Consider the following 14,585-nt stretch of genomic DNA (forward strand, 5'->3'; position numbering starts at 1 on the left):
GCTGTCAATTTGACAGGCACTAGTAGGCATGGAAATTGCATAATGTCAACAGTGCTGTTTTTCAGAAGTGAAACTGTTTTCATTTGCAAGGCGTCAGGGGCAGCATTTATGCCCCAACATTACCTTATTAAAATGAAGTGATTTTAGTGTTTAGACTGCCCCTTTAAATGGCCAGCTGTATGCCAATGAGATTACTAACTAGATTAATGTATAACCCTAGAAAAGATTACTAGCATGAACAACTAAGCCATGTACCAATCTAAAACAGTTTTTAAGTGATTTTTAGTCCCTTAGAATGTTCAAAGCAATAAGTGAATATCTAGTTATAAAACAGGAGTTCTCTCACAGATGTCATTATTAGAACTGCTATTCAGTTACCAGAGTTAAGTTTACCTTGTGAAACAGAATCCAGTCATCTGAAATCTTAGATAGAATCCCTAGTTTCAAACAGTTATACAGTGTTTGTAGAAACTAGATCTTTTAAAATCAGATTTTTTTTTTTGCATTTTTTAGAGCTTAGTAAGCAGAGTAGGTTATTATTATTATTAGTAGTATTAGTATTTATAAAGCGCCAACATGTTCCGTAGCGTTGTACAATGGATAGACTAACAGACAAATATCTGTAACCAGACAAGTTGGACGAACAGGATTGAGGGCCCTGCTCAATGAGTTTACATGCTCACTTAGAATAGATCCTACACTGTCAATATCTGGACAGAAGTAATTGATAGATTTTTACAAGTAATGAATAGAGCGAAACCTACAGATTGATTTGCCTTAAATTAGGAGTATAGCGAGAGCATAATTTATGTGTCTATAGCGATTTTCATTTAGACAATTTACAGATATTGATTACATGTTGTTTCTTTTCCAGAAAAGGAGACATAACATTACCTCCGTATTACCAACCAGAGGAAGATGATGAGATGCCCTTTATCTGTTCTTTGTCTGGTGACAATGGGATCATGGGTTGCCATGAGATTCCTCCACTTAGAGATCGAGGACACGAGTGTTGCTTGGATAAAGAAGACTATTACTATTACAATTCAATCCGACAAGAGTTTAACGTCAGTGGAATGTGTGTCAACTGGAACCAGTACTATAATGTCTGCCGTACCAGCAACACCAACCCTCACAAGGGTGCCATCAACTTCGATAATATCGGCTATGCCTGGATTGTCATCTTCCAGGTAGATAAATGTGAAGGATTCCCCACCAATAATAATTATTGGTAAATGCTTCTGTATGGTGGGATGTTTTATAGCATAGTGTGTATCATATCATACTAAATATCCACACTATATGATTTAGAGGTGTATTGCCTTCATACTGTTCTTGTCTTCCTGAAAAAGTGTTAGACAGTGCTTTCCTATAATGATCAGATCTATGAAATGCTGGCAGAATTAGCTCATTATTATGCATTAAGTTTTGCTTGCATATGTAATTCCAATTAAAGAGCACGGATACAAATGAACGGGCAGCGGTACTCACTTTTAGAGCAGATGTATATAACACTTTCCCACTGTGACCTGCGTGCTGGCTAATCTCAATGTTCCTATCCAAAGATGGCGTGAAATAAATAAAAACAGGTGCACAAAAAGTTCACAGTGTGGGTGTCAGAAATGTCTGAAGATTAAATTTTTTAGCAGAGAGAAGGTGAGCTAAAGTACACAAACAACTCCATGTGTATTGCCATAGCATTATGATACAGCCTGATCTCCTGGACTAAGTCACATTTGCTGGGGATAGACATGCCTATTGATACCACTATGTAAACAGGACGTTTTATTTAAGAAATTTTATAAAGAAAAAGTCTGCAATAGACACATTAGCATTTTCTTCATTAATCCTATGTTTAAATATTTTGGGGAAAGACATTTTTGTTTTTCTTTCATAACCGATGAGGTCAAACGTTAACCAGACATTTTTGAGGAACAAATACTCCCGTGATGCATTGCTAGCCTTAAAGCTAGTTTAAAGTTCTGGTAGTGATTTCTGGACTGTTAGTCTGGCCCAGTGCTTTACACCATGTATGTTATCTGACTTAAACCAATAAATGGCAAATGATAGGACTTATTAGCCTGTAATTTTTGGAGAGGTTTAAATACTCGATCTTTTCACCTAACCCTAGGAACCTTTGTCCATCATCTCACCCTTTCTTCTTTTTATCTCTTAACCTATCTTCGCCAAAGAAAAAACTCTTCCAGACCTATATTTACCATGCCGTCCACAAATTTTGCATCCCCTTTCCTCCACTACATACATTTAGCTCATTAGCTCTGACCACATGGAATGTTTCTCCTTATATTCTCACAATTAACTTTCTAAATATCAAACGTGTCCTTTATTGACTGCTGTGACTTTGTATCAATGTTTGGTTTCCAGTACCCATACATGTTCTGTGAAGATTAATGTATATATGTAAGGTCAACTGCTGCAGTAATGGGTCAGCAAGAATAAATGAGATTACTTTTTTCACAGGTGATCACTCTTGAAGGCTGGGTGGAGATTATGTACTATGTTATGGATGCTCACTCCTTCTACAACTTCATCTACTTTATTCTTCTTATTATAGTAAGTAACATCTAAACACTCTGCAAAGATTACTCTTGTGATAATGGTCACAGGTTGAATGAGGAATGGCACTGATTGATGCAAAACAAAATATTCTTTTCAGTATATGTCAGTTATAAATTGATTTACAGCCATCATATTTCAAGTTAGTTTTCTATTTCTGGGCAGTTCTCATTGTGTGTTCTGCACATTAGTTTGATTACTAGATATGTGTATTTGACCAATTTCACATAACCAGCAACTCGCCCACACCTGCAGAAATCAGACTTGAATAATTTCATTTTTGGCTTTTTGGCTTGGACAAGGCTAACATCTGGGGTGGATGTCATTTATTCAACAGGTTGAGACTTCAAGAATAGGAATTTGGACATACATTTTCATTACTAGAAGGCATGCATTTTCATTACTAGAAGACAATCCTGACAAATCCTGTAAACATGGTGGGCTTTGCCTTCTTGGGTCATATTTATGGTGTCCTTATGATCACCCCTTAAGGACACATGACGGGAATATTCTGTCACGATTCCATTTTATTTCTAAAGTTGTGTCCTTCAGGGGTTAATCCATGTGACAATTGCTTCTGTGGCGAATGTATTCCTCAGCACTTCTCTACCCATGTGCTGCCATTTACGTAACCCTCATCTAGGAGCATGAGCTTAGCAAAGGCCACACATTCATATTTTGATGATATGAGCTGGTGTTCCAAGGAAATAGTGTGGTCTTTGGCTCGGTAAGAACATGACCAAGGGTTAGTTAAATGGTAGCATGCAAGTGGGGGAAGGGCTGAGTACCTGACAGTGTTACTTTTAGAGAATGTTAGTCACCTTTTATTTAAAAAATGCAGTGCCTGATTCTCTTGCAGATATATCCTTCCTGCATCCCCAACATATAATCAAGAGAGGTCACTGCTCTAGAAGGATCTTTTTAACCAATTTTGCTGCTTAAATCATAGGGCTGTTTTCCTTTTTAACAGTAGATCATATTTGTATTTCCTCAAACAGGGCTTCCAACTGTTCTGCTGTTGCAGGACAGTCCCGATTTATGGTCCTGTTTCACCATCTTGATTAAGTTTCCTGATGTCCTCAGGCAGCACAGTGCAAGCACATCAGTAGACGCACTCATGCTGTGCAGTTGGCACTAGGACCATGCATAGAGTGCTTCAGCAACACTCTCTGCATGGTCATGCATGTTGGGAGCCAGAAGGGAGCCTGTCTGACAGCCAAGTATGCTTAAGGACAGGCTGGCATGCCACTGCAATGGGTGGGCATGCACACTTCCCTAATTAGTCAGCCCATTATGTGTGTCACTAGTGATGCAAGTTTCAATTCCCCCTGGAAGGCTTACACACGCATCCTGATTCTATATCTAAAGTTCAGAAGCATGCTTAAATCTCATTATTGTTTAAGCTTGATCTTCTTATAACTATTTATTATTTTTATAATAAATATTAGTATTATAGAACATTTGTACCCACAAAGCTATCATGTAAACATAACGTCCCTTAAATCTTGCTCAGTATAGTGTGAATATATCTATTTGTTGTGTTAAAATCCTTCTGAAAGGTTTACTCCAAACATAACACTATTTTTGGTTAGTAACCATTACTGAGCTGGTCCCCGTCCCCCAAAAGAAAAAAATAATAGAGAATGAAAGGAAAAACCTATCCTGCAATCCCACAACAAAGTCAGGTTCTTGTCAGAGACACAACCTTATCAGTAGACATCATTGTCTCATCATTGTCCTTCATTGAAGGAGGGATCCCAGGGGACAGGTAACTGATGCCCAATATGCACATATTTTATATTAAACTTGCCAGGCTGGAACTCTCATTATTCCTCTAGCAGCAACCTCAGATATTTCTGTATTGTATTATTTTAGACTGAAATGCTGCACATACAGAATCCAAGCACCATGACCACTTTAAATTAGTGAAGAGCTTAGAATAATCGTTTAACACTTCAAATGTACATATTGCTTATTTAATTTTATCAGACTTTGAACAATGGCTATAGAAATAAAAGCAATTTTGAAAACTATAGCAGGAAGAAAAACAGGAAGTCCCTCCTAATATACTCGATTTAATTTAATACAATATATGTAGATATGCAGTATGTTTCTAAACATGGCACTACTTTGGTTTCTAACTATCGCCCTATATCATTGCTCCCAGTATTGTCAAAAATCTTAGAAAAATGTGCTGTGCTCCAAGACCAGTTTACAGAGGTAGAAAAGTGGATCGCAAAAAACAAACTCTTCCTGAACACTGACAAAACTGTCACAATGATCTTTGGAACAGTACCTAAATTACACAAATTACACAATTCCCACCTATCCATCAAAACAATTTCAAATGGCACACTGACCGCAGTCCACTCTTTCAAATACTTGGGTATGATGTTAGATCCCAATCTATCTTTTGGCCTGCACATAGAAAAGCTTGCATCTAAACTTTATCCAAAACTAGGTGCCCTGTACAATAACAAATCCTGCCTAAGCCCTTCAGTAAAGGAAAAGATTGTACAGCAAATGCTGATGCCAATCGTTGATTATGGGGATGTAGTATATGCATCTGCATCGCAATCCCACATTAATAAACTCAACACATTGTATAACTCGTTCTGCCGATTTGTGCTACAATGTAATTACAGGACCCACCATTGTGACATGCTAAAAGAACTAAACTGGCTGTCGCTGGAATCCAGACGCACCCTTCATCTTTCCAGCCTTGTGTTTAAGAGCTTTTCGGGGAAACTCCCATCCTACCTGAACGCAATGCTTTCCCCGGCTGTTCCCACTTCCTATAACCTCCGATCGAGTACCAACACTTTACTTAGTCTACCTCAATATAAAAAGAAAGCAGCCCGATCCTCCTTCTCCTACAGAGCACCGCATTTGTGGAACGACCTCCCGCACAAATTAAAATCTTCCCTAAGCTTAAAGTCCTTTAAGAGATCCCTCTCTACATACTTGAAAACAGAATGTACCTGTCATTGTTGATTATATATTTCCTACCTGTTCTATGTTAAATTTTGTATATATTGTATATTAATATTGTATTTGTATTTTATTGTACACTAACTTTAACAATGCAATGATTTGTGGACCCAGGACATACTTGAAAACGAGAGAAATCTCAATGTATCTTTCCTGGTAAAATATTTTATAAATAAATAATTTACCTATTTCCCTAGGGTACGTCATTTAACTATTATCTGTTTGCCAAGATGACCCAATTACTGGGGGTTGCTGTAGTGGTAGGACTAAGAGGTTTAGTTACTAAACTAGCCATGTGTGTTGTACTGCAAAGGAATTCCAAGCCATAGGCTAAAATATCCAATTTTTTTTAAAAATCCCCTTCTCAGTATCTACTGCTTAACTATTTTGATTTAATATATGCAATTTCCCTGCAATTTTCCACAAATCCAATATTTGGTGAATATCCCTGATTGTGTTATAAAACAGCTTTACCATCTTGTCTCCAAACTGATAGTGAAAGAGAGCAGTATCTATATTTCTCTACCCCTAGGTTAGGGCTGGGGTTGTGGGTGCAGGGGTCTAGAAGGTAGGAAGGGCCTGGAGTAGATTGCTCTAAAATCTCCTCAACTCTTTCTGTCTGGGCTCGTGTTTGACTTTAGATTTGTAACTCTTTGGTTATGATCCTTATATGGTCTAGCAGAGCTTTCGAATAGCATAACAGTTAAAGCACTAAGTACTAATTATGATGCCTCGTCATTGATCACTTTATGCAGATTATGACAAAGACTTTCTGCATGGTTTAACAATTAAAAAAGCAGCTGTTTCACGTAATGTGTGATAACCGCTTCCATTGTAACTGCAAGAAAAGCAATTAATCTGTCTCTTCCCTTGAGTTGCAATAGTTTTGAATTTCAAGCTGAGCTGTGAATATGCTTATTGGATTTTGAAGCTCCAGATGACTATTGTAATATCTTTGTGCTTTCCTTTGGTGTAGGTGGGATCATTCTTCATGATCAATTTGTGCCTAGTTGTTATTGCTACACAATTCTCTGAGACGAAGCAGAGGGAACACCAGCTGATGCAAGAGCAGAGGGCTCTGTATTTATCCTCCAGTACCGTAGCTAGCTATGCCGAACCCGGGGATTGTTACGAGGAGATATTCCAGTATGTGTGTCACATCCTGAGGAAAGCCAAGCGGCGTACAGTGGGGTTTTACAACAGTCTTCAGAGCCGTAGACAAAGTCGCCACGAGCTAAATAACGCAAAGCTTGGGATCAACGGGAAAGAACCTCACCATCTGTGTAAGATTCCAAAAAGAGATCCAATTTGCCATGTGCTGCTCTGTCCTAGTTTGCCTTTTCGAAAAAACAATCTGCAATGCAGCAAAAAGTTACGGTTGTCTCTGTGAAACAAGTCTTGCTAATATATGATGGTGTGAAGTGGAAGTAACACAGGGTTTCAGAGTTGTCAAAGAAGGCACTCTTATCAGTCTTCGATACGTCTTTCATATTAACAGGCCTGAGTGATAAGTATAACTAGATGCAGCGTTTTCAGAATTCAGAAATGATGTACAAATTGTATTGCAATTCCAAGTAAAATATCTCTCTAAAAATGTAAAAGTAATATTATTTAATACATATACAAAATCAAAAAAATATATATTATTACTCTATAATTATGAGATGGTTTAAAAGCAATGTTCAGGTGAATGCATGTAGTTTAGCTTAGTGAAAGACACAAATAGGGTTTATTCAGTTAACAGTGAATTTTGGCCCTATGACAATAAGTGGCACAATACACGCCAAAATAGCAGCAGTTAATTTAAAGATTTTTTTTTTCCCAACTTGGCAGTTTTTAGTGCAAATCCAAACAAAACTCTGTTTAGCAAATAGATTTCCATGTTCACCAAGTTCAATCAATTACCTTTGTTCAATGATCCATAAATAATAAAACACAGCCCTTATGAAGCTCTTTCAAATCGTGATACAAAAATCCTTCCAATGTTCACAGATTTTCACATAAATGAAAATTAACTACATTTAATCTAATTTTCAGAATCCTATATTTTCTGCTTACGTTTTATTTCTCTTCATTTTTTTAAACGCATTGCAGTGGTGTGTGCAGCAGCATTTTTGGGGGCAGGATAATGTAAATTTTAAATCCATTTATTTGTGCACTTTAAAGGGACAGCATTTCATTTATTTCAGAGATTTGAGTGATGAAAATTGCAGCCACGGTTTGAAGATTTTTCACACTTCCCAGTTTCATGTCAGAAAAGCAAGTCAGTTTGTACCTTGTGAAACGCAGAGCAAGCCGCAGGTTTATAAATCCCATTATTGAGCGGATATAGTAAACACCTGTAGCCCCAGCAATCACGGCAATCTCTGCACGTCTCACATGTATTTATTTACCAGAAGGAAGGAGAGTGTTTAACCTTTTCATAGTTTTGTAGAGTATCCGGTCTGTATACATCACACAGAATGACCTTTGTTTTTCACCATTGACTGTAAACAAGGTCATAGGCTTTATTTTATTGTTTTCTGTAGAATAGAGACACAGACGGTACATGCAACAAAGTGTAAAACTAGAGGAGAGGGATGAAATTAACTAATTTACCAAAATAATGCAGTCTTTGCCATTGCGGCATTGAATCTGTTGTTAAATTGGAAGATTTACTTGGAACTAGACCTGATAACCCCATGCCAATGTCCAACTTGGCTATTGTGGATCCAGAGCAGTAACTACCCCCCATCAATATTCCAACATCATACTCCATGAGCTGGGATGAGATGATCAATGAGCAGATGTACTTTTGGTCATATATAGGTGGAGTGTGTAAGCAACAAAAGTCAATACCATCAGTTTTTTAATTTTCCTATTAAGAGCAGTGGGGCACCTAAAATGATTTGCCAGTGATATTCCAACAATACAAATTCTCATACAGGACAATGGAAGCTCATAATTTGGTTTTGGTACAATGATAACCAGGTAAACATATACCCTCTCGTCTCACGTTCCTCTTTCAATGCACTGTGATAGGCTTGATAAAATCACTGCAAGGTGCACTAAAGGCCATGTCTCTCTTTTGACTTGATTGCTGTTTTTTAATATTGTTTTAGCATAATTATAATGACAAAATGCTGTTGTTTGCAGTTATAATTTCTTACTTACATCCGTTATTTAACTGTTTTAAACGCTATTATTTAACTTTTTAACTATTAGCTCTGTACTCACACCAGTAAATGATTTCCATTGACTTAGGTGAATTGTGCTCAGAAGTCAGTTTTGTCAGGTGTGATAATAGAATTTTGACTTCTGAGTGGAACTGATTTAAACTGCTATGGCGATTTAGGTTCTCATGGTTTTCAGTACATTAGTGTTTGATGAAAACCTCCAGCATAGCCTCAACATCTGCCCTATTCTTATGAAATAGTAAGATGGACTTGTCTAATAAGCTACATGGATCTGTATTTTACAGGGATCACATTGTGAGTACCGCAAGCTCAACGAGAAACACTATAGCCATAGTTAGAAAAGCAGACCCCTCCAAACCAGAATCCACAAGGTTCTAGCTAACATACTCAGCCAATGAACAGCATTAGAATATAGAGGAAATTAACGGAACTGGAATTTCTGCATTAGCAACAGAAAAGTGGGAGCTAATATGTGGTGGCCAAGAAATGAGGGATGGTATTTTTTCAGCCTAACCGAATCATAACTATTACATAGGCATGGTAGTAGTTATTATCATTATTATTATTATTATTATTGGTATATAGCTCCAACTAATTCCGCAGCGCTTTACAATATTATGAAAGGGGGGGAGGGGGGGATTTACAATACAGGACCCTGCTAAAATGAGCTTACAGCCTAGATGATGAGGTGGGGTACAAATACACAACAAGACAGCAAGGGTGACAGAGCAAGAGACAGATTTGGATAAGTATAGATAAGTTACTCTGGGAGTCCCTAAGCATTTCTCAACAGATGTGTTTTGAGGGACTTCTTAAACAATTGAAGACTGAGGGAGAGCCTAATGGGGGTAGGCAGTCTGTTCCAAAAGATGGGAGCTGCCCGCGAGAAGTCTTGCAAGTTAGCAGTAAGGGTGTGAGCAGCGGACAGGAGAAGGTCACTGGCAGAGCGGAGAGTCTATAAAGGGGCATATCTATGAATTAGGTAAGAAATGTACGAGGGGCTAGAGTTGGTTAGAGCTTTATAGGTAAGGGTTAGTATTTTGAATTGACACCTATATGATACAGGAAGCCAGTGTAAGGATCGACAGGGGGGCTAGGTATGGGAGGAGTGATGGGTTAGAAAGATCAGCCTGGCTGCAACATTCATTACCGATCGGGCAGTTCGGCTTTTGGGGAGACCAACTAGGAGAGAACTACAGTAATCCATGCGAGAGATTACCAGAGCATGAACAAGCTCCTTAGCAGCATCTTGCGTAAAAAAGGCGGATATTTTTAAGGTGGAATTGACAGTTTTTTGCAACATACTGGATATGAGGTGCATAAGTGAGGCCAGGATCAAAGATAACACCAAGACAATGAGCTTGCAAGGATGGACTGATGCAAGCACCATCAACTTGCAGGGAAAGTGAAGGAGGAGGATCAGCATTATGAGGGGGGAAAATAAGAATCTCAGTTTTAGAGAGATTGAGTTTCAGAAAACAGGAGGACATCCAATCAGAAATTGAAGAAAGGCAAGCAGTGACACGTTGCAGGACCGTGGGGAGAGATCAGGGGAGGAGAGATATATCTGGGTGTCGTTGGCATACAGATGGTAGCGGAATCCAATGGAGTTAATAAGTTTGCCAAGAGAGGCAGCATTAAGAGAGAACAGAAGGGGACCAAGAACCGAACCTTGGGGGACTCCAACCAAGATAGGGCAAGAGAGGAGGAGGTGTTATTGCAAAAGGAGACACTGAACGAACATTGGGAGAGATAGGAGGAGAACCTCTAGAGGACAGTGTCACAGAGACCGAGTTATGGTGCCTAGACTGCTTCAATGATTAAATATAGATTTGCTTCTCTGATCATAAGGATACGTTTTATATTGTCTTTGCTCTCTGCTTAATCTTGCAAAAATGTAGTACAGCATGTTATATTTAGTTTGTTTATTCAGTGACATTGTTAATATTGAAAAAGCAACATTGCACTTTTCAAAGTCTTTCCCTATTAGGACCTACAGAGAGAACTAGTTATATTTATGTCAGTTTTTATATTTCATTACTGTGAAGAGACATGACCTGGAGGAAACACTGAAAATGATTAATTTGACAAAATATGCACTCTCTTTATCTACCTCTTCAGTTAAATCCTATAATTCTGCACAGTAAACCTATTATAAATTTTCCCTGAGTTTTGTGAGAGGTAAAAAAAAAAATCCTTTCTCACTTCAGTTCTTTTGCTTGTCATTACACACTATTTGTAAAAGATAAATCTCCTAATTACATATCAGCTAATTCTTTGATAATGTGGTCTTGGGTGAAACATTGGAGTCTCACTCTACAGTCTTATAAATGACCATATCTGTACTTAATTGGATTTACAGTCGCATAAACTTTGCCTAGCCTCCCAACTCCATAACCTTTTCACAGTAGGATAGATGTCACAATTCTGATTAAATATGTTCTTTTTAGCCACTTACTCTGGTATATCTCTGATAAACCAACACATGGGTAATCTCTCTTCTTAGCAACATATTACTATAGTAGACAGTAATCTTCTCTTTCTCTTACACTCTATATACATTCTCTGATGCTCTATTTGACTATTCTCAAAGTAGAAACATAGTAGTTATCATATTAAGATAAGCAATCTTAACCCCTTAAGGACACATGACATGTGTGACATGTCATGATTCCCTTTTATTCCAGAAGTTTGGTCCTTAAGGGGTTAAAGAGTTTTAGAGAGATTAAGAGCACCCACTTGTCAAATTGATGCCAGCTCTGTCTATAGGGGAGGGCTTGCTTTACTTCTGCTGCACCCCATTGTATCTCTTGCTAATCCACAGAGGAACAGTTTGAGGGCTGCAGCCAGCTCAGTGGCAATTGCCAGCTCAGTGGCTGATCTGTACTCATACATTTAATAAGGAAGTCTTTTTCTGGACTGAGGGGGTGTGGCTTAAAAGGCAGGCATATGGTGCAGTATTCTGCAAAACATTTGTTTTGTACAAAAACTACAAAGATTTGTGCATGCAAAAAAACGCACCATATTAAAGACACCTGAACCTATCAAATGCATTGAAGTTGCAATGGTTCTCGGTGTGTCCTTTTTAAAAAAAATAAATAAAAAAATATTATTTATTTTGAAGGTGGTATCATAGCAATACAATGCGAAAAGCCTCTTGCATCACACTTTTTCTGCGTATCAAAAAATCATAAAAGTCCAACACAACATAATATTAGAAATTCGGCATATATGACGGACCAATAATAATGGGCGATCAAGTTAGGTGTAGACTGCAGAATGTCTTGTTTTTTGCGCTGTTTTCATGACTTTATGGCTATGTAGTAGTCTGTGGAGCCGGAGCAGACACGTCTAGTCAGTTGCTCAGCTGGCCACGTCCTCCCGGCGTGGCCTTTTTACGATGAAAAATAGAAATAAAAAATATTCCTTTGATATTGAAATACGGATATCAAGTTTCCAAGTTTGGCGCAAATATGTACAAGCTGTACATCACTTTTATGTAACCTCCCACAAAAAGATTTAATTTCCTCTAGGTCATTAACAGGAAGATTTAAACTACAGGATAATAATCATTGAATTTTTTGCAATGTGACTTAATAACGACGCATTCACATAGGAAGTTTAACTTATGCCATCCCACACAAAGATGTGGTTTGACATGTAACCTAGTTAAAACTTACAATTACAAACTTACAATGCAAGAACAATTAATATTTCCATGATAAAATCTTAGAATTAGTAAATATCCTGTGAATTTTTCCACCAGTGACCTTTGATTGCTGTTTTATTAAATGGATATGAGTGAATAACAAAATATATGACTTTATTAAGCCTTTGTTCCAGCATTCACGCACTAATGTTGGTATTATTGTTGAATAGTTAAACAGGTCGATATTATGTGCATGTGTTCTTTCCTTTGCACATTTAATCTTCATTAACAGAGAGAGTTAAGGGATCTCTCAAGTGTTGCAATATAAATTTGGAATAGAACAGGTGGCACAATGTGTTTAAATTGCTTGGACTGGTTCTAGGAAATTAAAATTGCTAGGTTATTCCAAGAGTGTTACAGTTATTGGAAAATACCTGTCTGCAAAATAACCTTGGAGTGTTAATGGTTAAAGGGACACTAAAGTCACCCAGACCACTTCATCTCATTGGTCCTTTAGTTTTATCCTACTAATGTAAAACCTTGACGATTGGTAAAAATGGCAATGTCTATGTTGTAGGTTAAGCACACTTCTAGTGGCTGTCTTCCTGAGATTCTTTTGCTTGCATAACTGAGTAAAATTAGCTTTTAAAATCAAATGCTGATAGAAGAGTTTGGTTGGAGGAGTGCGTTGATATGCCAGGCATGCATTCGTGTCCCCAATGCTTCTTCATGAGAAGCACTGGATTGGACGAGATCACAGGTAATGGCAGCAGAAGTACTTACATCGACAGAAGCGGAGCTGAAGGCTGCAGCAAAGGAGTCTCAGTGCTGGAAACTGGTAATCTTTATTAAACGTAGCTTTTACAGAGCAAAGGGCGTGGACAGATTGATTACATTGATAGAAGATAATATATAGTCCAGAAAAAAAAAAACTAGTGCTCTTTTTGAGACTATAGACTCTCTTTAACCCCTTAAGGACACATGACATGTGTAACATGTCATGATTCTCTTTTATTCCAGAAGTTTGGTCCTTTAACTTCATGTCATGTGTCCTTAAGGGGTTAAAGGGACATTATAGTCACCAGAACAACTACAGCTTAATGCAGTTGTTATGTTGTCTATAGCATGTCCCTGCAGGCATTGTAATGTAAACACAGCTTTTTTAGAGAAAATGCAGTGTTTGCATTACTCAAATAAAGGTAGTTTGCACACCAATTGGTAAGATATGTCTTACAATGTATATTCACAGGGAAATCCTGGAAGATAAAAAAAATACACACACTTTATAGTGCAGGTTTCCAAGATATATGGATGGTGAGAAAATAATTTGGAGAACTCACAAGTATAGAGCCTATTAGAAGCTGTCTCTGACTGTAATCGCTTTTCTCTCAATATTGAGTAGATGTAATGGTAATCAGGTCCCACCTGGAGCTATGGATCCTCCTTCTACAGATGTATGGGAACCAAATAGAAACTCAGGAACCAAACAGTAGATACAGGAACTCAGGAACCAGGTATCAGTAAGAAGTATATTTATTTAGCAACATTAAAACAGCACAACGCATTTCAACCTGTTTACAGGTCTTCCTCAGGTGCATATCTGGCAATAATGTCTAAACCATAATATAAAGGTCTAAACCACTTAAAAAAACAAATAAAAACCTCGGCTCTGGTGTGTTAATTACTGCAAACTAACACCCATTGCCTAATATGTTTTTTTATTTTCCAGTATTTACTTGTAAATATACACTGTGAGATATGTCTTACCAATTGATGCGCAAACTACCTTTATTTGGGTTTTATTTACGTATGTATCAAGTGTGAGGATGACTACACATTTGGGTGCTTTAGAGCTGCACTTTGTTTTTAGCGCTGATTTACCTTAAAATCTGTATCTGTAGAGCACCCAGAAAATATATGGTATAAAACATATACCAACAAGTGGAGCGCTATACAAATGAAGAAGTATGTAGGGGTTCACTTACCCCATCAATTGGGTGTAACAACACACTTGAAGATTCAAATTTAAAAGTATATATGAAAAAGAAAAAAAAACACACAGAGATATGTGAGCATAATACTTACCATAAGTGTATCACCTGCATTTTGCAAAGTACCATCCATTTGGTCGCCTTTTCTCATTTCTGTACTTTCTTGGAGGAACATCATTGAGAGAGTAGTGTGTTGCTGCC

The 14,585-nt window shown here is 37.6% G+C and overlaps 1 protein-coding gene across 1 annotated transcript in view; it reads left to right on the forward strand.

The window, feature by feature from the left end:
• CACNA1I (calcium voltage-gated channel subunit alpha1 I) overlaps window positions 1-14,585 on the forward strand; it is a 286,325-nt gene that overhangs the window by 125,065 nt on the left and 146,675 nt on the right. Inside the window, exons 5-7 of the mRNA XM_063426399.1 lie at window positions 875-1,190; window positions 2,482-2,574; window positions 6,545-6,851. Of these exons, the coding sequence (XP_063282469.1) occupies window positions 875-1,190; window positions 2,482-2,574; window positions 6,545-6,851 (716 nt within the window). The remainder of the gene's footprint in view (window positions 1-874; window positions 1,191-2,481; window positions 2,575-6,544; window positions 6,852-14,585) is intronic.

The sequence above is a fragment of the Pelobates fuscus genome, chromosome 7 (genome assembly GCF_036172605.1).
Source record: "Pelobates fuscus isolate aPelFus1 chromosome 7, aPelFus1.pri, whole genome shotgun sequence".
NCBI classification, from domain to species: Eukaryota; Metazoa; Chordata; class Amphibia; order Anura; family Pelobatidae; genus Pelobates; species Pelobates fuscus.